Source organism: Rutilus rutilus, assembly GCF_951802725.1.
Source record: "Rutilus rutilus genome assembly, chromosome: 16".
Taxonomy (NCBI): Eukaryota; Metazoa; Chordata; class Actinopteri; order Cypriniformes; family Leuciscidae; genus Rutilus; species Rutilus rutilus.
This window is the reverse complement of record NC_140224.1, coordinates 18793712-18821006: the sequence shown is the minus strand read 5'-3', so window position 1 is coordinate 18821006 and position 27295 is coordinate 18793712. Positions and strand designations below refer to the sequence as shown.

Sequence of the window (27295 nt, the reverse complement as noted above, 5' to 3'; positions counted from 1 at the left end):
CGACAGAGTAAACAACAGTGTCCTAATATGATACAAACATTTACCAATAACGTGGAAAGCTTTTAAATCTGCTCAGTGAAAGATTCGCTGTGACGAATCTGTCACCGTTCAACATCTGCTGGAAATCCAGGTAAAACTATCTGCGTGCACGCGCGCGTCCCCAGTTAACATGATCCCCAGTTGATCCGTAACACCAGGGACAACGCGGATATGACGCCATTGATGGCGACAAAACGGAAATAAAGAAACGGGACGTGTCTTCGAATTAAATTACCAATTTCTCCTGGTTTGAAAGTTGTTGAAAACAGTCGGGATAATGTAAGTACACAACTAAAAAATATATGTAACATAGATTTAGTGATTTTTGCTATTTTTAAAGCAAAAAAGTTACATATTGTGCCTTTCAGTATATTAGAATGATTTCTGAATGACACTAAAGACTGGAGTAATGGCATTGATCTTTGCTGTCAGGAATAAATGGCACTTTAAATTATATTCAAATATTTCACAATATCATTGTTTTTACAGTATTTTTGATCAAATAAATGCAGCCTTGGTGAGAATAAGAGACATATACATCTTACCAACCCCTAACTTTTGAATGGCACAGTGTAATTGCCAGGCACAATTAGATTTTTTTAATGATTATTTTTGGATTAAATTTAGGAGTAAATAAAAACTCACCCAAATCCATTTTGCAAGACATAATTACACTTTATTATTAAAGTGAGAACAAGCAGCATAACAATTGATCATACACACACTGAAAACTACATGAAACCATTCAAAGAGTATTTAAATTAAAGAGAATCACTGCACCAATTTACAGAAATCTGTAGTATACTTAAAAGAACAATCAACAAAACTATTCACAGTTTACGGCATGTTGATGGATGGATAGTACACCGCAGCATGATTTACCAGCCATACTTCTTAGCTGCTGAAGTGACTGAGAGCCGATCCTGTAAGATGATCTCAAATTGTCTTCAGATTGTAGATTCTCCCTGAATGTGTGTGTGTGTTGCATCCTGCCAAAACACAAGAAATTAGGTGCCTTTCTTCAAATTTAGACAATTTTGGTCAATTTGTCCTGCACATTTAGAAGAGGTAGTCTCCATTTATACTTGAATCACTATATATTATTATCTACCAAGCCATTAGGTGCCTTTCGTTTCTGCTGAGGTGGGGAAATTATGTCAAGGTAGATGAAGGGAATGATAAGTGAGTGGGAACTGAGCATAAAGAAAATTAATCTGCATTTACAGAAATCAGTCTCCTTGCAGGCCTCGATGGAGCAAATCAGAGCTAGATCTATGTCACAGCCATATTTTAAGCATCTGAGAGGCAGGCCAGGACCTTTCATTAGTCTATTTCAAATGACGTATTTTGAGCTAATTTGAGATGAGATAATGACAGTCCATGCCTCACTCGCTAAATGGTGCAGTATATTCACACTTAAATACAAGAATGAGAATGCTTTGACACCGGTTAAAATATGACCCAAAAGTATCATATTTAGATAAATAATTAATTAATTTACTAATATGTTTTTTAATTACATTTTTTGTAATACATATATATTTATACCATATACAAAATATATATGATATTACGATTATGTAATAATATCATATATGGTATAAATATAAAATATGTATTAATTACACAAAATTATATTTATTATTATATATTTAATACAATATTACAATTATAATAATTTTAATATAATATTCTAATATACAACATTTATACTATATATGCACATACATAATTTCAGATTATTAAATGCAATATGTCCTATTATGCTCTATTCAGGAAAGATAATTTCCTTTATGCCTACAGTGTGCCTAAGCACAGAATAGAAGATTGCCTCTCTCTCAATCACTCAGTCATTTCAAAAAGGAGACTTTCAAGGTCTTTCTCTTCCTTTATTTGCTGTCTTCACCAGTGAGGGAAATTCTTCTTCCCCAAGAGGCCTTGACATGCCTTCACAAGCTGTTAAAATGAGCCCCTCCCCACTGTTATAGCTTTCACTGTATTACAACGTTCAGCTTCCTGCTTTTAGCAGCATAAGGAGAGAGAAGATGTCAACAGGGCCGTGTGCCTCCATCAGTGAGCCAGAACCACATTACACCTAGTCATAGTATTTACCTCCAACCCGTACACATTCCCTCATTGAACACATTCAATCTTTAGCTCTCTTTACATTTATCTCACCATATACAAGGGGTTGTCGAACATATCCATATCCACCTCGTGCTGTAACTGTGAATTATTAGCCTGTGTAAAGGAGGAACAAGAAATAAAGACACAGCTTAAATGACAGACACGCTCAGAACTGACTGCAATAACAGTTTCGACCAAAACACAGATCTATCTGCGCTAGCATGCTGTGAGGTATGAAGGTCGCCTGTGGGTTTGTGCTGATTTTTATTGATGTCTCTCTAACTCCTCTGTGTCCTCTTCTCCCACATACTCTTTATCTTTCTTCCTGTCACATCTTCAGAATAACTCCTGGTGTGTGGGTGTGTTTAGGGCATTTTTTTTGCTACAGTGTTTGCACGGCAGCACTACATTGATATTCCTCAAACATTTTGGATAGAGTTTGTTTTAAACCCCAAGAATTCCCCCCCTTAACAAGGCTGAAACCAAATCTTCTTAAAACTTTTTCACCATTTATTTTTGGGGTGTAACGGTACACATATTTATACCAAAAATGTTTTATTGCTTATATTGATATACTTTGTATACAATTTTATTCCATATATCGGTATACTTTGATGTTGCAAACGCAACTTAAAAAGACACTGTCCTAAACATGAGACATGCTTTATATTAAGAGCTTCAAACTAACTCTAAACTAAAGTGGCTTGTCCGTTTGTCAGTTGTGTGTTTTTTAATACATTTGAGACCTTTTTTCCTTACATATTGCGGTTATATCTGTAAATGTTAGAAATTCAAGCATTTCCATTTTGCATAAAGGCTCATCCTTCACTCAATGAGTGCCGGAACGCGCATGCGTATTAATTCTGACTAAAATATGCATTTTTCTAAAATGTATTGCATCTAAAAGTGGAAGGACTTAAAATGTCTTCCACCATTTACAACAGCACCATAAACTGCAGTAAGAAGTGTGTATTGCAGCCATTAGACACAGTACCAACAGACAGTTTTTATTTTAAGACATAGTTTGTTGGAAAAGCCATAGGTTGTTTGGAAAAAAAATAAAGAATTTTGTTGTTTTGTTTTTATCGCTGCTGAACCGAAGTATGACTTTAAAACTGAGGTACATACCAAACAACCAGTTTGTGTACCATTACAACCCTAATTTATTTGCTGCCCTTGTAAAACCTGCTATTTCCTTCAGCAAAAAAAGTTTTCCACCATATTTAGGCTGGGGTGGTAGGGTTTACTCGAGCGAAATGAGTGCAGGAGCTCTGGATTCTCAAAGGTCAGAGTAAATCACACAACCAAACAAAGCTAGATCATTTCCATGCATCATGTGGTTACTGTGACCATGGCTAACCTTATCAGGCTCAGTGCTGACTGGTGTGGTATCTGCACTGACAGGTGTTGCAGCATCATTTGGCTGGGTCACAACGCTCATCTCAGCAGCATAGAGTGGGTTTTCAACACTCTCCTGAAACTCAGAATTAAAAAAGGAAAATGAGCCTAAAAAGCATCTGAATTATTCAATTCACAATTTCAGTCAACATTTGAGGGATAGTTCACCCGGAAGTCTGGGTGAAAAGGGGACAGTTAATAAAAAATATCTGTAAAAAAAAAGAAGAAGAGCCGTGTAAATGCTCCTTTTATATTCCACAAAACAAAATTAGTGTGAGTAAGTGTGCTCTGCCCTGCAGAGTTTGTCAAACCCTGATCAATACGGTGGTCTAGAGAGAGCTCAACGTGCTGCAACTGAAGAAAACACATGCAAATAGAAAAAATCTTAATCAGTTTGACAACACATGTGGTGTAAATACTCACAACACACCCAAATACAGAAACAAATTCTACAAATTCTCACAACGCACATACAATCATGATGTTAAAATAAACAAAAACCTCACCTTTCTGGTCATCAACAACACCGCTGACAAGTAGACATTGAACAATAAGAGGTCCCAGTCAGGTTTGTCACTTTTTGGGGTGCCCTTGAAATATTTCCGTGCTATTTGCAGTGCATTTCTGTATTTGGTAGTGGTATGAGTATTTGCAACACATACACATGTTGCCAAACTGATGACGTATTCTTAATTTGCTGGGTTTTTTTCTATTTAGATCTCTCTGCCACCATTGATCAAACTCACCTACATGTGATTTTCTAGTGATCCTGAAGACCTTGATTATAGCTTGCTCAGGTGTCTTTGATGAGGGTGGGAGCTAAACTCTGCAGGGCATTAGCCTTTGAGGAACCCTGCTCTAAATACAGATAGCATGCAGTAATCTGCTTTAGCCAGAAGAGGTCATACTTTGGCAGGCTCATTCATGACTGCAGTGGCTACAGCTTTAGGGGCAGCAGGAGAACCCTGTGTGTCATCACTGTATGCTGGGTTTTCAAAACTCCTTCCTGTTCCCTCCACTTCTACTGATGTGCTGGATTCCTGGTGACAAAGGCAAAAGTAGAGATATTAACAAAGCAAACAAACCTAGTATACTCAAACTAGCATAAACCCATTTGATTGTCAATTTTTATTTCCATTTTTTTATATTTCAATTATAGTTATCACAATATTTTTTTTTAATCTGTTTCAACCACAACATATAATACATGTAATATAAACCTAAAAATACACTACCGTTCAAAAGTTGGTAGGATTTTATGTTATTCAAATAAGTCTCCTAAACCAAGGCTGCATTTATTTGATAAAAAATATAGCAAAATACAGCAATATTCTGAAATACTATTGCAATTTAAAATAACTGTTTTCTATTTTAATATTATTTTAAAATAAATTTAAATATTTTTAATTATTAAAATTCTCAGCAGGCATACTGTATGCACATTTAGTGCTCAAAAATAATGTATTATTATTATCAAAGTTGAAAACAGTTGTGCTGCTTAATATTTCTGTGTAAACTGTGATCGACTTTTTTTTTTTCAGGAATCTTTGATGAATAGAAATCTCAAAATAATATAATTTATTTGAAGAAAAAAAAATTGTAACATTATAAATGTCTTTACTCTCACTTTTGATCAATTTAAAGCATCCTTGCTGAATAAAAGTATTAATAAAAAAAATCTTACTGACCCCAAACTTTTGAATGTTAGTGTATATACATATATACACATATAATAATAAACTATACATGCTTTGGATATGTTTAAAATACATGGTGAGTACAAACCTCTTTAGGAAAGTTACTGCTGTCATTTTCATTTTCCGGTTGGTTGTTAAAATGTTCAGAGTTACCACCCCTAATTATGTGAAGTAAAACCAAACCAAAGGTTTAATGTGTTAAATACTGCAACTTTATTTAACTGAATTAAGTTTGTATTAAGTGCCCCTATTATGCTATTTTAAAAGTTCCTAATTTTTACATGCATCCAAAGGTCAAAAAACACCTTTCTCATGATACATACATTGCACATCACCTCATTTCTCAAAGAGTCTGAAAAGGGTTCATTCAAAGATTTGGTCACTCTAAACCCCTCCTTTCCTCAAGACTATGCTTTGATTGGTCAGACGGCCCAGTCTGTTTTTGATTGGTCTACTGCTTACAGCGCATGAAAAAAACTAAACGCCTATTACCATACCAGAATTTCAGCTCTGGAGGCTTCCTCAGAGCTTGATACGCAGTAATACAAACAATAACGATACCATTGCTTTTTCCATATCAATTCCAGCGCAGTGTATTTCCTTATCATTTGGAAGTGCATGCAAAGTTAACTGTGTCTTCTCAACATGTTGTTAACACGAACCAAACTATTTAGGGCCTCGGGTACAACTACAGTGTTTGAGAGCGGGTCAAAGTAGACGTTGTTCACAGAGGACCAATGAAGACTATAGGCTGGCATTATGCAAATTTGTTATATTATTATTATTATGTAGGTAAGACTGGAATTGCTGACGGCTCATTCTGGCAGTTCAGGATCAATTCTTTCTTTTAAGAGACAATAACTTTATCAGTTTTGAACATTGATCTTTAACATTTTGCAGACCTTTTACATTCACAAACAGCTATATTACACACGTCATGAAAAGTAATATTCGAAAAAGAATAATAGGGGCACTTTAAATATGTAATATCTGCATTAATTATCTTTAGACACTTTTTTTCATCCTCACCAGAAGCTGGGCCTACTGAAGTTGGATACACTAATAGACAGATTAATGTTATGCAGCGTGTTCATTATTTTCTCCTTCTTTTTTGCAGAATATATCAAGCAACCCAGGAAAAGAGCCACAACAGCTGTAACTCCAAGAGCAATAGCAACTGTGGATGGACAGAGAGAGACAGAAAGGATGTGGGTCATTGTGGTTTGTTTGCATATAAGAGGACAGCTTGAATTGTTGTTGCACAATAACTTCAACGCTGATATCATGTACTGCCATAAATTTTACCTGAGGTTGTGACTACACCATAAATACTGGTCTCACATAAATCTCCTTTCCATTCAGAGGGGCAACTGTGTGGGGCAAATTAACAGTCAGGATTAGCCCATCCATAAGTTTATTAATCCCTGCTTTTATATCTATGAAAGATTTGTGTCATTATTAGATCACAAACTTACATGCAGAGCGCTTTATTGTCATCAAAATAACAGGTTCCGCCATTCTTGCACTGGCATGGAGGGGGCATGGTGGGTTCAGGCTCAACCCCTAACAAATCACACAAAAAAATAAAAACAATCGGATGTGAGGGAATGACATATTTAAAGTGAAGTGCCCTTTTATATACTTTATTATTACTGGAAACCAGAGACTGACGTCAGCACTGTTGGTTTCAACACAGTGTTCGGCTACAATGAGTTAATTTATGGTCACATCATTAAGGTGACTATAAAGACAGAGATAAAGAGTATAAAAGGCACCTGCGTCACAGTCAGTACTGCTGCCAGGGAAGAAGCTAGTGCCCTCTGGACAGGCGCAGGTGTAGCCTCCCGGCCGCAGCAGACACAGGTGACTGCATGTGCCCTTACAAGGGTTCTTCACTGTGGACGTGAGACAGTTTACACACATTCAACCCTCTCTATATCTATAACATCACTTTAAGTGACTTCCAACAAAATTACCATTATAACATATTTTATCAGCGCAATAAAAGTTAGCTAAAGTTTAACCACAGACTGGATTTATAAATAGATCATCATGCAAATCTCACTTTACTGAGGTTACTTACGGGTTATAGAGTTGTATTTCTGCTGCTGGTAGACATTGACCTGGGTGAGCCAAGGTCCCGCTATTAGGAGTCTGGTTTTAGTGCCTTTGCCAAACTTGTCCTGTCGGAACACTTCACCCTTCTCCTGTGTGCTCCAGTACACATGGTCCTCAAACACATTCACACTGAAAGGGTTTCTTACATCTGAGAGGAAAGAAACGTGGTAGGAGACATGAATGTCCCTTGTAAAAAAGAAGTACACAATAGCATACTTTTAAAAAGAGTACTTATTACAGAAATAATATACTTTAAATAATATACTCAACTGAAATTAATGTTTTCTGACACTTAATTGCATGTTAATTAATAAAAGTGCAATTAAATTAAAATATAGTTTGAAATTATATTAAAAGCAAATTTAGAGTTTTTTTTCCACCCACTTAAGTATATCATTATATGTAATTTCATAATTACTTCTATTGTCTTAAAGGGTAACTAACCCTAAACCCACTTTTTTTATTTAATGATCTGTAAGAATGAGGCTTTATTAGTGCTGTTCATTGATTCGAGTAACTTTTTTGACATTTGGGTATAAAGTGTTTTAATTTTACAATATATGGTGTAAAAACGTCTGAGTGCTGCCCTCTTAAGGTTGAACGGTGGCTACTGCAGTTTAATTTTCCTATTGGATGTTGCGGTGGCAAGTGACGTAAAAGGTGGCAGGTGACGTAAGCAGGTTCCAGCTCTACCACGCCCCTGGTACGAGCTCACCACGCCCTTGGTATGAGCTAGCGTAGATTTATCTGTGTACAGTGGTCAGGAGGGTACGTAGGTGTAGTGTTGCTGGTTGCAACCAAGGGGGCAGGGATTTGTATTATTTTGAAGCACCCCCGGACGCCGCCATTGGCTAACGGAACCCCACCTGCAGTTAGCATCCCATTGACTCCCATTCATTTTTGCGTCACTTTGACAGCGAATAACTTCACATCTGAGGCGTTTAAAGACTCCATTTGTCCATTATTTATTTCTAAAGAAACACGAAAATGTATAAAAGGCTCCATTACCTTGTAGCTTACGTTATGGCCCTGTAGAAGCAGTTTTTGTAAAAGTAGGCTAACGATTGCGTCACAGCCACGCGACTCTCTGTCGCACAGTAGGAAATTACCGTATGGACAGGAAGAGAAGCTCGCGGGCAATCGGGAGGACGTCGAGGCAAAATGACAAAGTAATTAATCAGAACACCTACAAAAAGTTTCTCCTGCTCCAAGATCATGGACAGCTCCTACTCACGCTCTCCGTCTCTGCGAGTTTCGGAAGGTAATGATTCAGATTGATCTTGGCACAGCCACTAGAAGACAGACGGTTTGCTCACGTCACATCTACGTCGTCGAGCTCAGTTTGAGTCTGCGCAGTACGCTGGACCCCCAGGAAGTAAAAGTTTCTAATGGGCTTCACTTTGTCTCCGTTGAATCCAATGGGGTCGCTGTGTCCATTTCTTTTACTGTCTATGGTTGCAACAGCACTGCTGGACTGCATAGCTTTCCAGCAGACTTGGAAAATAGGCGCCAGTGTTTGCATGCACTTGGCCTGGAAGACCGTGAGTGTGAAACCTGCATTTTCGCGGGATTGCTTCTCCAACGCAATAGAGGTGGAAATGGGCTTCTCCTCCACACAGCTCGCGCTGAAAAGCGACAGTGCAAAATGCTGCTGATTATGGACTCCACCACCGCAGCGGCGTCTTGATGTGAGTGATCATATATATATATTTTAATCACAATTTATGGTTAGGCTAAAGTTAATCCTCTGGGGTCGACAAACGCGTCGGCGCATTTTGCTGGATTTTTTCACATAGCGGCAAAATATGAATATGCCTATAGAGAGAGCGCGCTATTGACATAAACTCGATAAAACCAGAGAATGACGGGCTCTGATAAAACTCATCAGATGCACTTTACGTCGTCTTTCGACTCTGTGAGCAAACTCCATTTTAGAGTCTGACAGCAGGTCTCAGGTGCACGCCCCCCCCCCCCCCGCTCACGGTTCGTCCCCCCCCCCCCGCTCACGGTTCGTCCCCTCTATCTCCGCTGGGGTCTGCCCACTTTTCTAGCATTTTTCAAATATTGACAGTGGGTGGAGTCAGGCTCTGACCAGGGGTTTAGTTACCCTTTAAATGGTAAAAGTGTACTGCTGAATGTACTGACAGTCATTTATGGTTGTAAATAAACCATTAAACCATTTATGGTTGTAAATTAAAATGACATGAAATGTAAATTACAAATTACATGACATGTAAGTTTCAATAGAAATTACATTTATTTTAATATATTTATAATTACACATTTGTAATGATGAAAGTGCAGTTGATTACATTTAAAATATATTCACTTTAAATGTAAAATCGATTACAGCTAAAATTATTTTAGTGAAAGTACTTTAGTAAGTCAGTCAGCACATCAAAATAAGTGTAAAGCATGAAAAAAAATCATTAAAACAATCATTTAAAATGTACTTTTAATTTGACATCACAAAGTGCTCTTTTTAAAATTGTACTTAAGTGTGGTAAGAAACAGTTATGAAAGTGTACTCTCTTCAAGTACACTTGAGTGTCCTTGTATTTGAATAATATTATCTGCAAGTACAGTTTTTTAAAATGTACTTTTAAGATTTGAGGTATGCTACAAGTGCACATTTAAGACAATTAAGTGTACTTTTATTTCACAAGGAGTTTATTAATATCTAGCGGTTTCTACTCATGACAATTGATTGTTGAATCAGTCAAACCCTTACCTATGAAAACCGAAGTTTGTCTGTTCTGTCCATCTGGCAGGATGGACTCAATGCGACTCTCCTTTGCATCTGACCAATAGATTCTGTCACTGTTTGTGAAGTCGATAGACAGGCCTGTAGGCCAACCCAAAGCACTATCCACCAGAACCCTTCTCTGTTGACCATCCAACCAGGAGCCTTCGATACGGGCTGTGTTGCCATTGTCAATCCAGTAAAGCATGCTGCACCACAGCATGACAAAACAAAATTCAAACATTGGCATTTAAATGGCGAGCTTGAAGAAATAGTAGTTAAGTAGTTTTGGAGATTTAACAAGAATAAAATAAAGCAGAGAAAAAATAACAGCATGTGGACTTACATGAGGTTAACATGAATAACATGAGGGTGAGTAAATGATAACAGAATATTTTTACTGTGGGGGTTACTGTCCCTTTAAACAGACCACAAGCAAACAGGAGGCAAATCTCACCCCAAACGAGGGTTCACGGCCACAGAAGTGGGTTCTTCCAGGTCAGTCTTAATCAGATGCTTCCTGTAACGCCCATCCAACATGACCACCTCTAGACGTTTGAGCTGTGCATCAGCCCAATACAAATTCCTACAAGAATTTTAAAAGCTCATGAGCTGTTACAGACTGATTCATCAACTGGTGTTGCCCAAACTATTAGTTATTGTTCAATTTCATTCAGCTTCAGGGCAGAGTTTGAATATTTAGAATATTTTAACAAATATTATTGTAAAGAACATTTAAATTAATAATTTGATACAATGCACTTATTATGTATATAAATGTTTTTATATTGTACTTAAATTATTCTAATTATCTGTTATCAATTTGGCAATGTCACTTTGTAAAGAAAGAATATGCGCCTGCGCACATATGCATTCGCGCATGCCTATAGACTAAACACGTAATATGCATGTGCATGCCGTCACTGTTTTCACAGATGCACGTTTTTGAAGTTTACACGTAAATGATAACGGTATCATTTTCACAACTCGTTTTCAAAAACTTGCACTTTGAAACCTATTTCAACCTATTTGGCCTTATTAATTTTAAGGCCAGACAAGTAGTATGTTGAGGGTTGATTTGTAGGGAAGGACTACACGCCTGCGCACATATATTCAAACGCACATACCTATAGACTGAACTCGTAATACGCATGTGCACGCCATCGGCGTTCTCACTGGTTCGCGTTTTTGAAGTTTGCGCAGAAAGAACTTAAAGGGTTAGTTCACCCAAAAATGAAAGTTCTGTCAGTAATTACTCACCCTCATGTTGTTCCAACCGCGTAAGACCTTCGTTCATCTTCGGAACACAAATTAAGATATTTTTGATGAAATCTGAGCCATGTCTCACTCTTCCATAGGCTTCTATGTGACCGAAACTTGCTGGCCCAGAAAAGTTATTAAAGAGATCGATAATATAGTCCAAGTGACTCCAGTGGCTCAATCTTAAGTATATCAAGCGACGAGAATACTTTTTGTGCGCAAAAACAAACAAAAATAACGACTTTATTCCACTTTTCATTTCCTTCTCTCTGGGCCTCGTAGTGTTTTTGCGCTGCGCGTCTGTGTTGCACGTCATCACGCATCACACACATGACCGGCGTCGGCCAATAGTGAGCCTACGTGGTGACGTGTAACACAGACGCGCTGCGCAAAAACACTACGCGAACCAACTAGAGGTCCAGAGAGAAGGAAATGAATAGTGGAATAAAGTCGTTATTTTTGTTTGTTTTTGCGCACAAAAAGTATTCTCGTCGCTTGATATACTTAAGATTGAGCCACTGGAGTCACTTGGACTATATTAACGATCTCTTTAATAACTTTTCTGGGCCAGCAAGTTTCGGTCACATAGAAGCCTATGGAAGAGTGAGACATGGCTCAGATTTCATCAAAAATAGCTTAATTTGTGTTCCGAAGATGAACGAAGGTCTTACGCGGTTGGAACAACATGAGGGTGAGTAATTACTGACAGAATTTTAATTTTTGGGTGAACTAACCCTTTAAGAGTTTTCTGTTAAAACGGTGGTGTGTTAGCATTAGTTATTAAGTTAATAACTAATGATCGTTGCGACGGAAGTGAATCAATCCAACTAACTTTAGCTGGACAATAACTTTATTCTAGAGCTGCTATAAAGCCAAAACACTTTACTTTAATTTCCTATTATCAATGTAAAGCTGCTTTGGAACAATCTACATTGTTAAAAGTGCTATATAAATGAAGATGACTTGACTTGACTTCAAAGTTTGATCCTCAGGCCACCAGAACACCATTGTCATGTAAATGAATGGCCAGAACACATTAAAAGTGTTCTGTTTTCAGTTGTAAACGTAAGCGGCCCCTTAGTTAATAATTAGTGATTTTTACAACGGAAATCAATCAATCAAAAAACTTACTTAAACTGGACAATGATTTTTTTATAGAGCTGCTGTACAGCCAAAACAATCTTTGTTGCATTAATTTCCTATTATCACTGTAAAGCTGCTTTAAAACAATCTGTATTATAAAAAGTGCTATATAACTGAAGGTGACTTGACTTGACCGTAAAATGTAATGTGAGTGCTTTACCTGCCGACCCAGTCTACTGCAATTCCATAAGGCTTGGTGATGTACTTTATGTCCAGGTCGATGGCAGCAGCAATGTTATTATTATGATCATCCACAGCTGGCAGATAAGCTCTTTTAATAGCACCAGGCACTGCACCACTCCCTTCTACTGTAAAGTACACCATACCTAAAATACACAAGAGAGCCACTAACCATTAATGCATTATTGTATCTCTGAAAGTAATAAAATATGATTAGAAAGATAAAGATAAATAAATAATGATAAAGGAAGCCCAATTGAAAGCCCATTTCCGCCACAAAGGAACTTTGGTAACATACTTTGGTAAACCATAATAAATTATGACCTAAAAAGTAAAAAAAAAAAAGTCTTTTTATATCATAATTATGACAATTTCGAAATTTCGACGTGTCATAATTATAACTTTTTGTCTCATTATGAATTATCAAAGCATTATTGTTTTTCTTATGCGGCGGAAATGGGCTAGAGAATACACCATGGGCGTAGTGTAATTTTTGAGGGGCTGAAGCACTCGAATTGAGTACATACTAAGTTTGGTGTTGTTGTGGTCCCAGTCGTAGTCCAGCGCCACAATGCGCTCCTCTTCCTGCAAGAAGTCATGGTACTCCTCTGTCTGGAGGTTGTAGCGACGGATGCGGATGTTCTCCGGAAGCAGGAGCAGCGGTTCAGGGCCTAAGAAGGAGAAGCTTTAAGATTCTACACATGCTTAGAAATTCCTGTCTTGTTCCTTCCGATTTCTGTCCTACCTTCAGCCTCACACTGATTGCCAGTGCCCACTTTCCTGTAGCCCTGGACACACTCACAGTCATAGCTTCCTTTAGTGTTCTTGCAGGCCTGCGGGCACGTGCCATACTCTAAACACTCGTCTATATCTGCAGGGAGCAAGAGACACAGACTTAAAGTCAAATGAGGCACTTAAAAACAGCAAGGCAAGTGTGGCAGCATACACAGGTAAAACTTTCTATTTACTGACTCTGATATTCATTTCGAAAAGTTAGTATGTGTTTTTGTGTGTACCATTGCAGCGGAAGGTGTTATCCGGATCTACGGCATAGCCGCTTCTACAAGAGCAGATGAAGCCAGTGCCGTTCAGGTTTGTACACTCATGCTGGCATAACTTCTCATCACAGTTGCGGTCATGGCCAAAATCTAAAAAGAGTCACTCGTCATCAATTACCTAATCTTACAAAGTTCCATTATAAGTTACTGATCATATATGGTGATATTTGTTGACTTACTGCAGCCCAGTTCATCAGTAAGGTCTCCACAGTTGTCGTTGTGGTCACACACGTAAGGCAGAGCCACACAGTGGCCATTGGTGCATTTAAACTCATTGGGCGTGCAGGGTGCGAGAGTGGGTTCCTGACCTAATTGAAAAACACAATTCTTACCCTCATCACTGATCGTTTTCTTAATCAGTTTTTTTTCTTAATCACAAATTTGTTTTGTTTTCCAGTAAAAATATACTTATACTTCAGGAGCCAAATAAACTACCTAATATAAAGTTTATTTTATTAAAAATGTGGTAACATTTGTAAACATTAGTTAACTACATTGTCTAACATGAACTAACAATTAAAAATGTAATAACAACATATACTAATATATTATTCAAATCAAAAGCTGTACTTGTGGCCCAGAGTTGAAATGAACTAACAATGATCATTTGTATTTTTATTAAATAATGTTAACTAATATTAATAAATATTGTAACAAATGTATTGCTAGCTCTTAGTTAATGTTAGTTCATGCATTAACTAACGTTAACTAGTTACTAAAACGTCTCTTTATTGGCAAATTGTATTTTATCTTGTTGAGAAAAAAAATAAACATTTAGGTTTATGCTTAAAACAAGGGACAAAAAGACAGCAGAGTAGTGAAAAAAATAAACTTTATTCTAGATATTATTTAATATACTATCTCACATAATAATAATAATAATTAATAATAATAATAATAAATGCTTCTTGAGCACCAAATCAGCCTACTAGAATGATTTCTAAAGGATCATGTGGCACTGAAGACTGGAGTAATGGCTGCTGAAAATTCAGCTTTGCCATCACAGGAATAATACAAAATTATATTTGTATATTTATATTCTATGAATAGAAAACAGTTATTATGTGTATAAATATTTGTGGAAAAAAGAGTTTGACTTAAGTTGTATTGAAAAGATATGGGTGAATCTCTTACAGTGGTCCTCCTTTTCGTCACTGCCATCCCCACAGTCGTCTTTTTTGTTGCACATGAGACCACTATAAACGCAGTATCCATTGTCACACCGAAACTTGGCAGGCATTTCACATGTAATGTTCCCTGATCACAAAACAATTGTGACAGTAAGACAGAGTTATCATATTCCTGCTGAAATAACCATCTTAAGCCAACATGAATTTCCAGGTTTAAGTTGTAAGACCTAAGGGCTGGTAATGTACCATAAAGAGACAAATGTATAACTGTAATGGTAAAAGTTATCTGTAAAAATAGTATAATTTCAGTTTCCTATAATGTCTTACAGCAGAGACTGAGTTGCTCATCTGAGCGGTCTCCACAGTCGTTGAAGCCGTCACACACCCATTGCTGGTTCACACACAGCTTGTTGTTGCACTGGAACTGGTGTGATGGACACCAGCGTCCTCCAGGATATCGAGTTGCTGTTGGGAAAACAAAAAGTACATAACTATTTCAATATTTCCAATATATGGAATAAGAAGACTTAAAGGTCCATATATTTCTAGCCCAGCATACTCACGGCAGGTGGACTCATCAGAGAAGTCCAGGCAGTCGGCATAACCATCACATTTCAGAGCTTCTGGGATGCAGTGTCCAGATCTACACTGGAATGTCCCAGGACGACAGGTCCGCAGCTCTATGAAGAAAAAAAATACTTTCCCATAAATCCCACTGTAATCTAAAAAAGATGTGAAGGGGAATGTATCTTAGCATTTTGTAAGCAAATTTTCTTTATATGAAGTATTTACTTATTTCATATTTCAGAGCGAAACTTTATATTCAATAAGAAGAAGAAAAATGGCAAGAGGGACTTCATGTTATCTATCAAGAATTGTTTGGATCATGAAAAGTGGTCTGGACATGTGGTTGGAGGGGAGGGGCTGAAAAATGGGTGCCAGTTTCGACAGTCAATAAAGAGATAAGAGCTAAGAGAGTAAAGTGGGTTAATTTTTTTTTACTTCAACTTACCACAGTCCCGCTCGTCAGAATTGTCCCCACAGTCATTGTCATGGTCACAAACCCAAGATCCTGGAATGCACTGCTGGTTGTCACAGCGATACTCACTCTCAGAGCAAGGTCTGGGTTCTGTGAGCACATAAATAAAAACTGTGAGCTACAAAGACAACGTTAAGGTGACCTACATGTGTAGAAGTAAATGGATGGCCAATGCATTACTCACCACAATTTCTCTCATCAGATCCATCTCCGCAGTCATTGTTCCCATCACAGCGCCAGCGAATTGGCACACAGCGGTGATTATCACAGCGGAAATCTCCCACAGGGTCACAGGTCAGCTCATCTGCATGAAGCAAAATGTGGCAGTTAATTTTCATTAATTTCATATAATTTTTTTTATTATAATCCCTTTTATGTAATTCATCAAAATAAATATTGTTTATTTGTTGAATCATGATAAAGGAACTTTGACAAAAGAGTACAGGCTCTGATATTAGCCTGTTTGGTTATTGTTTATATTTCAAATCTGATATTTAAGATCTTATGCAAAAATCATATATATTAATAATGAGGCATTTATATAGCGCTTTACTAAGAACTACTGTACACCCAAAGTGCTTTATAATCATATCAGGGGGTCTACACACCAGCTATGTGGAGAGGAGAGAGAGCCGGTTGAAAAAGCAAGGAGATTATTATTAGGAGGCCATGATTGATAAAGGCCAATAGAGAGAATTTGGCCTGGACACCGGGGTTACAGGATGTGAAGAGAGTTTCAACCAGTATAACAAAAAGTGTTTATAAAACAAATAGCCTACCCTACCTTTAAAAGAATATGTTTTTGTTTTGAGCCAGCCTGTCTCATGAAAATATTTTAAATCATTATATGGGACTTACGGCAGCCCTGCTCATCACTGTTGTCTATACAGTCATTGGCACCATCACACACAGCCCACAGAGGTATACAGCGATAGTTTGTCTTGCAGGAAAACTCAGTGTCTGCATCACACTTGTGATCAGGACCCACTACAAAAAGAGATGCAATGTCAAATAGACAAAATGTCAAAGGTCAGTTAACACCAAGCTGTTAAAGAAAAGCCAATTTTCCCAAAGGGACACTCACTGCACTCATCATACGGCTCATCTGAGTTATCTCCGCAGTCATTCTGTGCATCACACACGTAGCTTGGTGGTATGCAGCGTCCGTTTTTGCATGGAAACTGTCCAGGTTTGCAGGTCTTCTCTGTACAACTGTCGGCTTCCTCATCGCTACCATCTGCACAGTCCTGCATGCCATCACAGTGCCAGGATATTGGGATACAGTGCTTATTTTTACACTGGAACTGGTTCTCGGAGCAACGGTGGTCACCTGGGTTACAAAGAGGATTTAAAAAAAAAAAAAAATCAACTGGGATGTCAAACATGAATGTAAAAATTATAAACAGGAATCAGCTATGCAGTTCAATTCCCAGATACAATAGTCAACCAAAAACTGCTCTTTTGAGACCAACAATAAGAAAACTTAATTTTATTGTTCTATTATAACAATAGCCCCTTTCACACATGCAGTCTTTACTAGTAAATTACTGGTAAATTACCATTTAGAGATCGTACTTGAATCAGGATCATTGCACGGCTCCGTCCCCCTCTGTCTACCATTGCAGCTAAAACACTCATCCATGCCCTCATCACCTCCAGACTAGACTATTGCAACAGCATTCTTTACTGTCCACTCGGCTGCCCGCCTTCTCACCTCCACCCGCCACCGCGATCATATCATCCCTGTCCTCTACAACCTCCATTGGCTCCCAGTCAAACACAGGATCAACTTCAAAATACTTCTCCTCACATTCAAAGCACTTAATAACCTTGCCCCTCCATACCTCTCCGTCCTACTAACCCGCCACACTCACGCCGCCTCCTCAGGTCCGTTGGTGCTGACAAACTCAAGACCATCAGGACTAAGCGCCGGACCTGGGACGACAGAGCCTTCTCAGCTGCTGCACCAACCCTCTGGAACGCCCTCCCCGACCACATCAAACAGTCAAGCACCTTAACATCCTTCAAATAGGCCCTCAAAACTCACCTCTTTTAGCTTGCGTTTTCCTGTTAACAGACTTTCCCAGTTCTTCATCCCTTTCATCACCCCTGTCTTGCTTTGCCTATGCTTCTCCATGTATTTATGTGTTTTCATTTCTTGTGCTGGTTATGTAACCCTGTCTATATACCTTGTTTGTTTGTTTTATCGATGTAAACCAATAACTGTAAAGCATCTTTGAGTGTCTAGAAAAGTGCTATAAAAAATAAATGTATTATTAGGGGCCAAGCACCGAAGGTGCGTAGGCACCTATTGTATCCGTTCCCGTTCCTATTATTAGGGGCCAAGCACCGAAGGTGCGTAGGCACCTATTGTATCTGTTCCCGTTCTTATTAGGGGCCAAGCACCGAAGGTGCGTAGGCACCTATTGTATCTGTTCCCGTTCCTATTATTAGGGGCCAAGCACCGAAGGTGCGTAGGCACCTATTGTTTTCGTTCCCGTTCTTATTATTATTATTAGGGGCCAAGCACCGAAGGTGCGGAGGCACCTATTGTTTTTGTTCCGGTTCTTATTATTATTAGGGGCCAAGCACCGAAGGTGCGTAGGCACCTATTGTATCTGTTCCCGTTCTTATTAGGGGCCAAGCACCGAAGGTGCGTAGGCACCTATTGTATCTGTTCCCGTTCTTATTATTATTAGGGGCCAAGCACCGAAGGTGCGGAGGCACCTATTGTGTTTGTTCCGGTTCTTATTATTAGGGGCCAAGCACCGAAGGTGCAGAGGCACCTATTGTTTTTGTTCGCGTTCTTATTAGGGGCCAAGCACCGAAGGTGCGGAGGCACCTATTGTTTTTGTTCGCGTTCTTATTATTATTAGGGGCCAAGCACCGAAGGTGCGGAGGCACCTATTGTTTTCGTTCCCGTTCTTATTATTATTATTATTATTAGGGGCCAAGCACCGAAGGTGCGGAGGCACCTATTGTTTTCGTTCCCGTTCTTATTAGGGGCCAAGCACCGAAGGTGCGGAGGCACCTATTGTATCTGTTCCCGTTCTTATTATTCTTCTTCTTCCGCCATGGGAGTCTATGGCAGCCCATAGAACCGATTGCGGGAAAGTTGTTTTGGTTTGACATTCTGATAGAGGACAGTCCCAACATTAAGTACACCAATTTTTGTGTTTCTAAGTCATTCCCTCTAGCGCCACCACCTGTCCAAAGTTTCACTTTTACTTTGCTAATAACTTTTGAACCGTAGGGCCAATCAGCAAAATCCTTTTTTCCTCTGATTCCTGAGCTCATGACGATTCGATTGCACCCTATATCGTCATTTTCCGTCATAAAAACATGGCCGCCATTTTGAATTTTCCTAAAAAGGTACTTTTTCGAACTCGTCCTAGACGGTTTGTCCGATTTGCACGAAAATTGAATCGGATCATCTTCAGGCAGGGGTGACAAAAAGTTATTAAAATCTTGTTGATTCGTCAAACCGTTTTCGATAAACGCTCGAACAAATTTTACGTAGCGCTTGCAAAAACAGTCGTAAGGCCGTATCTCCGCAACGGTTTATCGTATTCAGACCAAACTTGGTACATGTACTCACAAGCATGACCTGAGGCTACATGCTGCGTTTCGGCACAGCGCCACCTACAGGTCCGGAGATATGAAAAATGGCTATTTTTGCTTATAACTTCTGAACAGTTTGTCCAAAAATCATAAAATTGGTCTTGATAGATTCAGGGCGTCATGCCGAGTCGACTGATATCCAATTTTGCCATGTCGGCCAATTTGACTGTCGGCCATTTTGAAATTTGTGCTAAAATGCTGTATTTTAACAACGCATGAACTGATTGTTACGAAACTTGGTATGGGTCATCAGCACGATGTCCTGAAGGAGTGTGAGAAGTTTCGAAACAGCGCCACCTAGTGGTGAATTATTTTTTTCAAATGCTTATAACTTTGGGTGTGATCGACTTATTTTCACGAAACTCATCTTTTTAGACTCCTGAATCGTTGCCGAGTCCTACGATACCAAACATGCTAGGTTTCGCCTTACGGTTTGTGTAGCGTTGTGATTTAGCGCTTAAAAAACATTTGGCTATATCTTTGAAACCGCTAGTCCGATCGAGACGAAACCACCGTCAGAAGTTTGGAAACATAGGTCGATAGCTATACGCCAATGCCCAAATGCGAAAATATTGATGTTTAGGGGTACTAATTTCCAATCAAAGTCATGTGTCAGTCATTTTTTTCGTGTTTTTTCATATAAATGTCTATAACTCCGAAGTGAATTGAGATATTTTCACCAAAATTGAGACACATATGTATGGGCTCACTCTGAGGACACGTAAAAAAAATTGTGGGACTGAGCCTCTTGGTGGCGCTATAATTGAACAAAACATGAAATTCCCATTGACTTCAATACAGTTTTGTGAAATAAAATGCTATACTAAACAAATGCATTGGTGTAATATTACGAAACTCAGATTGTGTCATCAGCACCATCCCCTGAAGGCAACCAAAATATTTCAAGACAGCGCCACCTAGTGGTCAAAAGTTATAACAAAATTTCCAAAAAGGCTAATAACTTTTGAATAAATCTGGCTATTGAAATGCCACGGGTCTTAATAGATTCCTTGGGTCAAGCCGAGAACATAGATACCAAGTTTTCCTTATTTGGCCAAACTTCCTGTCCGCCATCTTGATTTTCAGTCAAAACCTACTTTTTCGAACTCCTCCTAGACCGTTAGTCCGATTTTCACCAAAATCGAATAGTATCATCTCCAGACCGTGCCGACTAAAAGTTATGGATTTCGTGTCGATAGACGAAACCGTTTTCGTATAGCGCAGCAGCAAAGTTGAGGCATGATGCTAATAGCAATAATTAAGGCTTTATCTCTGCAATGCCTTGATATATTGACACCAATCTTTGTATGTGTCATTGTCACTTCACTCTGACCACATCACATCAGTTTTGTAACTGCGCCACCTATTGGTCGAAAGTGATAATCCATCAAATCATATTTTTAATTATTGTTTCTATGATTTTTCAGGCATTTTGCCTAAAATCCTCTTTAAATGTCTTTAATTGCTCATTGTTGCAGTTGGTCTGACACTTTCAGACATGTTGGCATGTCTTGTCGTCTTATTCTGCTTGGCCCCGGTAATGGCTGCTTGCAGCTATATTTATTAGGGGCCAAGCACCGAAGGTGCGGAGGCACCTATTGTGTTTGTTCCGGTTCTTATTATTAGGGGTTCAAGCATGAAATGCTGAAACCCTATTGTAATTGTAAGGATTCGTAAAACGCATCGTGCAGGACAAACCGTAAGGCCTAGAGACTTGAAACCTGGCCAGATGGTAGGCCTCAATTTGGGGACAACCTATCAGAGTATGACCCCGAATGGCCCATAGGTGGCGCTACAGCAACCAAAAGTTCAAAATCGCTCATAACTCTTAGACCGCTTGTCCCAGGATCAAGTGTCTTATATCGTTGGAATCCTTGGCTCAAGGCGGACAAAATGGCTATCTCCGATTTGGATGTAGGCAGGGGAAATTTTCTGCTATGTCGGATTTTGTCCAAAACCTACTTTTGCGAACTAGTCCCTGGTTTTTCGCCCGGTCGGAACCAAACCAGTCTAGGACAATTCTCTGGACTCTCTAGATCAATAATTATCGAAAAAAAGTTGAACTTTTGCATTTGGGTGGCTGTAACGGGGTCATTTAGAAAAGGGGCGTGGCAAAATACACTAAAAAGCCTATAAATCCCAAATGAAAACTCAGAACTTCACCAAAATTGATGAGCATATGTGTCAGAACATGGTGAGGAAGCATGCAGAGTTTCATGGAGATCGGACCACAGGTGGCGCTATAACTGGCAAAAAGCCTTCATTCTTATTAGGGGTTCAAGCATGAAATGCTGAAACCCTATTGTAATTGTAAGGATTCGTAAAACGCATCGTGCAGGACAAACCGTAAGGCCTAGAGACTTGAAACCTGGCCAGATGGTAGGCCTCAATTTGGGGACAACCTATCAGAGTATGACCCCGAATGGCCCATAGGTGGCGCTACAGCAACCAAAAGTTCAAAATCGCTCATAACTCTTAGACCGCTTGTCCCAGGATCAAGTGTCTTATATCGTTGGAATCCTTGGCTCAAGGCGGACAAAATGGCTATCTCCGATTTGGATGTAGGCAGGGGAAATTTTCTGCTATGTCGGATTTTGTCCAAAACCTACTTTTGCGAACTAGTCCCTGGTTTTTCGCCCGGTCGGAACCAAACCAGTCTAGGACAATTCTCTGGACTCTCTAGATCAATAATTATCGAAAAAAAGTTGAACTTTTGCATTTGGGTGGCTGTAACGGGGTCATTTAGAAAAGGGGCGTGGCAAAATACACTAAAAAGCCTATAAATCCCAAATGAAAACTCAGAACTTCACCAAAATTGATGAGCATATGTGTCAGAACATGGTGAGGAAGCATGCAGAGTTTCATGGAGATCGGACCACAGGTGGCGCTATAACTGGCAAAAAGCCTTCATTCTTATTAGGGGTTCAAGCATGAAATGCTGAAACCCTATTGTAATTGTAAGGATTCGTAAAACGCATCGTGCAGGACAAACCGTAAGGCCTAGAGACTTGAAACCTGGCCAGATGGTAGGCCTCAATTTGGGGACAACCTATCAGAGTATGACCCCGAATGGCCCATAGGTGGCGCTACAGCAACCAAAAGTTCAAAATCGCTCATAACTCTTAGACCGCTTGTCCCAGGATCAAGTGTCTTATATCGTTGGAATCCTTGGCTCAAGGCGGACAAAATGGCTATCTCCGATTTGGATGTAGGCAGGGGAAATTTTCTGCTATGTCGGATTTTGTCCAAAACCTACTTTTGCGAACTAGTCCCTGGTTTTTCGCCCGGTCGGAACCAAACCAGTCTAGGACAATTCTCTGGACTCTCTAGATCAATAATTATCGAAAAAAAGTTGAACTTTTGCATTTGGGTGGCTGTAACGGGGTCATTTAGAAAAGGGGCGTGGCAAAATACACTAAAAAGCCTATAAATCCCAAATGAAAACTCAGAACTTCACCAAAATTGATGAGCATATGTGTCAGAACATGGTGAGGAAGCATGCAGAGTTTCATGGAGATCGGACCACAGGTGGCGCTATAACTGGCAAAAAGCCTTCATTCTTATTAGGGGTTCAAGCATGAAATGCTGAAACCCTATTGTAATTGTAAGGATTCGTAAAACGCATCGTGCAGGACAAACCGTAAGGCCTAGAGACTTGAAACCTGGCCAGATGGTAGGCCTCAATTTGGGGACAACCTATCAGAGTATGACCCCGAATGGCCCATAGGTGGCGCTACAGCAACCAAAAGTTCAAAATCGCTCATAACTCTTAGACCGCTTGTCCCAGGATCAAGTGTCTTATATCGTTGGAATCCTTGGCTCAAGGCGGACAAAATGGCTATCTCCGATTTGGATGTAGGCAGGGGAAATTTTCTGCTATGTCGGATTTTGTCCAAAACCTACTTTTGCGAACTAGTCCCTGGTTTTTCGCCCGGTCGGAACCAAACCAGTCTAGGACAATTCTCTGGACTCTCTAGATCAATAATTATCGAAAAAAAGTTGAACTTTTGCATTTGGGTGGCTGTAACGGGGTCATTTAGAAAAGGGGCGTGGCAAAATACACTAAAAAGCCTATAAATCCCAAATGAAAACTCAGAACTTCACCAAAATTGATGAGCATATGTGTCAGAACATGGTGAGGAAGCATGCAGAGTTTCATGGAGATCGGACCACAGGTGGCGCTATAACTGGCAAAAAGCCTTCATTCTTATTAGGGGTTCAAGCATGAAATGCTGAAACCCTATTGTAATTGTAAGGATTCGTAAAACGCATCGTGCAGGACAAACCGTAAGGCCTAGAGACTTGAAACCTGGCCAGATGGTAGGCCTCAATTTGGGGACAACCTATCAGAGTATGACCCCGAATGGCCCATAGGTGGCGCTACAGCAACCAAAAGTTCAAAATCGCTCATAACTCTTAGACCGCTTGTCCCAGGATCAAGTGTCTTATATCGTTGGAATCCTTGGCTCAAGGCGGACAAAATGGCTATCTCCGATTTGGATGTAGGCAGGGGAAATTTTCTGCTATGTCGGATTTTGTCCAAAACCTACTTTTGCGAACTAGTCCCTGGTTTTTCGCCCGGTCGGAACCAAACCAGTCTAGGACAATTCTCTGGACTCTCTAGATCAATAATTATCGAAAAAAAGTTGAACTTTTGCATTTGGGTGGCTGTAACGGGGTCATTTAGAAAAGGGGCGTGGCAAAATACACTAAAAAGCCTATAAATCCCAAATGAAAACTCAGAACTTCACCAAAATTGATGAGCATATGTGTCAGAACATGGTGAGGAAGCATGCAGAGTTTCATGGAGATCGGACCACAGGTGGCGCTATAACTGGCAAAAAGCCTTCATTCTTATTAGGGGTTCAAGCATGAAATGCTGAAACCCTATTGTAATTGTAAGGATTCGTAAAACGCATCGTGCAGGACAAACCGTAAGGCCTAGAGACTTGAAACCTGGCCAGATGGTAGGCCTCAATTTGGGGACAACCTATCAGAGTATGACCCCGAATGGCCCATAGGTGGCGCTACAGCAACCAAAAGTTCAAAATCGCTCATAACTCTTAGACCGCTTGTCCCAGGATCAAGTGTCTTATATCGTTGGAATCCTTGGCTCAAGGCGGACAAAATGGCTATCTCCGATTTGGATGTAGGCAGGGGAAATTTTCTGCTATGTCGGATTTTGTCCAAAACCTACTTTTGCGAACTAGTCCCTGGTTTTTCGCCCGGTCGGAACCAAACCAGTCTAGGACAATTCTCTGGACTCTCTAGATCAATAATTATCGAAAAAAAGTTGAACTTTTGCATTTGGGTGGCTGTAACGGGGTCATTTAGAAAAGGGGCGTGGCAAAATACACTAAAAAGCCTATAAATCCCAAATGAAAACTCAGAACTTCACCAAAATTGATGAGCATATGTGTCAGAACATGGTGAGGAAGCATGCAGAGTTTCATGGAGATCGGACCACAGGTGGCGCTATAACTGGCAAAAAGCCTTCATTCTTATTAGGGGTTCAAGCATGAAATGCTGAAACCCTATTGTAATTGTAAGGATTCGTAAAACGCATCGTGCAGGACAAACCGTAAGGCCTAGAGACTTGAAACCTGGCCAGATGGTAGGCCTCAATTTGGGGACAACCTATCAGAGTATGACCCCGAATGGCCCATAGGTGGCGCTACAGCAACCAAAAGTTCAAAATCGCTCATAACTCTTAGACCGCTTGTCCCAGGATCAAGTGTCTTATATCGTTGGAATCCTTGGCTCAAGGCGGACAAAATGGCTATCTCCGATTTGGATGTAGGCAGGGGAAATTTTCTGCTATGTCGGATTTTGTCCAAAACCTACTTTTGCGAACTAGTCCCTGGTTTTTCGCCCGGTCGGAACCAAACCAGTCTAGGACAATTCTCTGGACTCTCTAGATCAATAATTATCGAAAAAAAGTTGAACTTTTGCATTTGGGTGGCTGTAACGGGGTCATTTAGAAAAGGGGCGTGGCAAAATACACTAAAAAGCCTATAAATCCCAAATGAAAACTCAGAACTTCACCAAAATTGATGAGCATATGTGTCAGAACATGGTGAGGAAGCATGCAGAGTTTCATGGAGATCGGACCACAGGTGGCGCTATAACTGGCAAAAAGCCTTCATTCTTATTAGGGGTTCAAGCATGAAATGCTGAAACCCTATTGTAATTGTAAGGATTCGTAAAACGCATCGTGCAGGACAAACCGTAAGGCCTAGAGACTTGAAACCTGGCCAGATGGTAGGCCTCAATTTGGGGACAACCTATCAGAGTATGACCCCGAATGGCCCATAGGTGGCGCTACAGCAACCAAAAGTTCAAAATCGCTCATAACTCTTAGACCGCTTGTCCCAGGATCAAGTGTCTTATATCGTTGGAATCCTTGGCTCAAGGCGGACAAAATGGCTATCTCCGATTTGGATGTAGGCAGGGGAAATTTTCTGCTATGTCGGATTTTGTCCAAAACCTACTTTTGCGAACTAGTCCCTGGTTTTTCGCCCGGTCGGAACCAAACCAGTCTAGGACAATTCTCTGGACTCTCTAGATCAATAATTATCGAAAAAAAGTTGAACTTTTGCATTTGGGTGGCTGTAACGGGGTCATTTAGAAAAGGGGCGTGGCAAAATACACTAAAAAGCCTATAAATCCCAAATGAAAACTCAGAACTTCACCAAAATTGATGAGCATATGTGTCAGAACATGGTGAGGAAGCATGCAGAGTTTCATGGAGATCGGACCACAGGTGGCGCTATAACTGGCAAAAAGCCTTCATTCTTATTAGGGGTTCAAGCATGAAATGCTGAAACCCTATTGTAATTGTAAGGATTCGTAAAACGCATCGTGCAGGACAAACCGTAAGGCCTAGAGACTTGAAACCTGGCCAGATGGTAGGCCTCAATTTGGGGACAACCTATCAGAGTATGACCCCGAATGGCCCATAGGTGGCGCTACAGCAACCAAAAGTTCAAAATCGCTCATAACTCTTAGACCGCTTGTCCCAGGATCAAGTGTCTTATATCGTTGGAATCCTTGGCTCAAGGCGGACAAAATGGCTATCTCCGATTTGGATGTAGGCAGGGGAAATTTTCTGCTATGTCGGATTTTGTCCAAAACCTACTTTTGCGAACTAGTCCCTGGTTTTTCGCCCGGTCGGAACCAAACCAGTCTAGGACAATTCTCTGGACTCTCTAGATCAATAATTATCGAAAAAAAGTTGAACTTTTGCATTTGGGTGGCTGTAACGGGGTCATTTAGAAAAGGGGCGTGGCAAAATACACTAAAAAGCCTATAAATCCCAAATGAAAACTCAGAACTTCACCAAAATTGATGAGCATATGTGTCAGAACATGGTGAGGAAGCATGCAGAGTTTCATGGAGATCGGACCACAGGTGGCGCTATAACTGGCAAAAAGCCTTCATTCTTATTAGGGGTTCAAGCATGAAATGCTGAAACCCTATTGTAATTGTAAGGATTCGTAAAACGCATCGTGCAGGACAAACCGTAAGGCCTAGAGACTTGAAACCTGGCCAGATGGTAGGCCTCAATTTGGGGACAACCTATCAGAGTATGACCCCGAATGGCCCATAGGTGGCGCTACAGCAACCAAAAGTTCAAAATCGCTCATAACTCTTAGACCGCTTGTCCCAGGATCAAGTGTCTTATATCGTTGGAATCCTTGGCTCAAGGCGGACAAAATGGCTATCTCCGATTTGGATGTAGG

At 39.9% G+C, this 27295-nt stretch overlaps 1 protein-coding gene across 1 annotated transcript in view; it reads right to left on the bottom strand.

Moving 5' to 3' along the window:
* Nucleotides 1–742: 742 nt before the first annotated feature.
* lrp2b (low density lipoprotein receptor-related protein 2b) overlaps nucleotides 743–27295 on the bottom strand; it is a gene marked incomplete at its 5' end in the record, with an annotated part of 132728 nt that continues 106175 nt past the window's right edge. The window contains 24 exons of the mRNA XM_084434586.1: nucleotides 743–1028; nucleotides 2218–2280; nucleotides 3527–3640; nucleotides 4473–4604; nucleotides 5350–5419; nucleotides 6291–6438; nucleotides 6567–6631; nucleotides 6737–6824; nucleotides 7037–7156; nucleotides 7345–7527; nucleotides 10111–10331; nucleotides 10580–10708; nucleotides 12686–12851; nucleotides 13233–13376; nucleotides 13451–13576; nucleotides 13722–13853; nucleotides 13943–14071; nucleotides 14898–15020; nucleotides 15221–15358; nucleotides 15457–15573; nucleotides 15906–16022; nucleotides 16117–16236; nucleotides 16791–16919; nucleotides 17017–17262. Coding sequence (XP_084290712.1) covers nucleotides 987–1028; nucleotides 2218–2280; nucleotides 3527–3640; nucleotides 4473–4604; nucleotides 5350–5419; nucleotides 6291–6438; nucleotides 6567–6631; nucleotides 6737–6824; nucleotides 7037–7156; nucleotides 7345–7527; nucleotides 10111–10331; nucleotides 10580–10708; nucleotides 12686–12851; nucleotides 13233–13376; nucleotides 13451–13576; nucleotides 13722–13853; nucleotides 13943–14071; nucleotides 14898–15020; nucleotides 15221–15358; nucleotides 15457–15573; nucleotides 15906–16022; nucleotides 16117–16236; nucleotides 16791–16919; nucleotides 17017–17262 — 3062 coding nt within the window. The 3' untranslated portion in view covers nucleotides 743–986. The remainder of the gene's footprint in view (nucleotides 1029–2217; nucleotides 2281–3526; nucleotides 3641–4472; nucleotides 4605–5349; nucleotides 5420–6290; nucleotides 6439–6566; nucleotides 6632–6736; nucleotides 6825–7036; nucleotides 7157–7344; nucleotides 7528–10110; nucleotides 10332–10579; nucleotides 10709–12685; nucleotides 12852–13232; nucleotides 13377–13450; nucleotides 13577–13721; nucleotides 13854–13942; nucleotides 14072–14897; nucleotides 15021–15220; nucleotides 15359–15456; nucleotides 15574–15905; nucleotides 16023–16116; nucleotides 16237–16790; nucleotides 16920–17016; nucleotides 17263–27295) is intronic.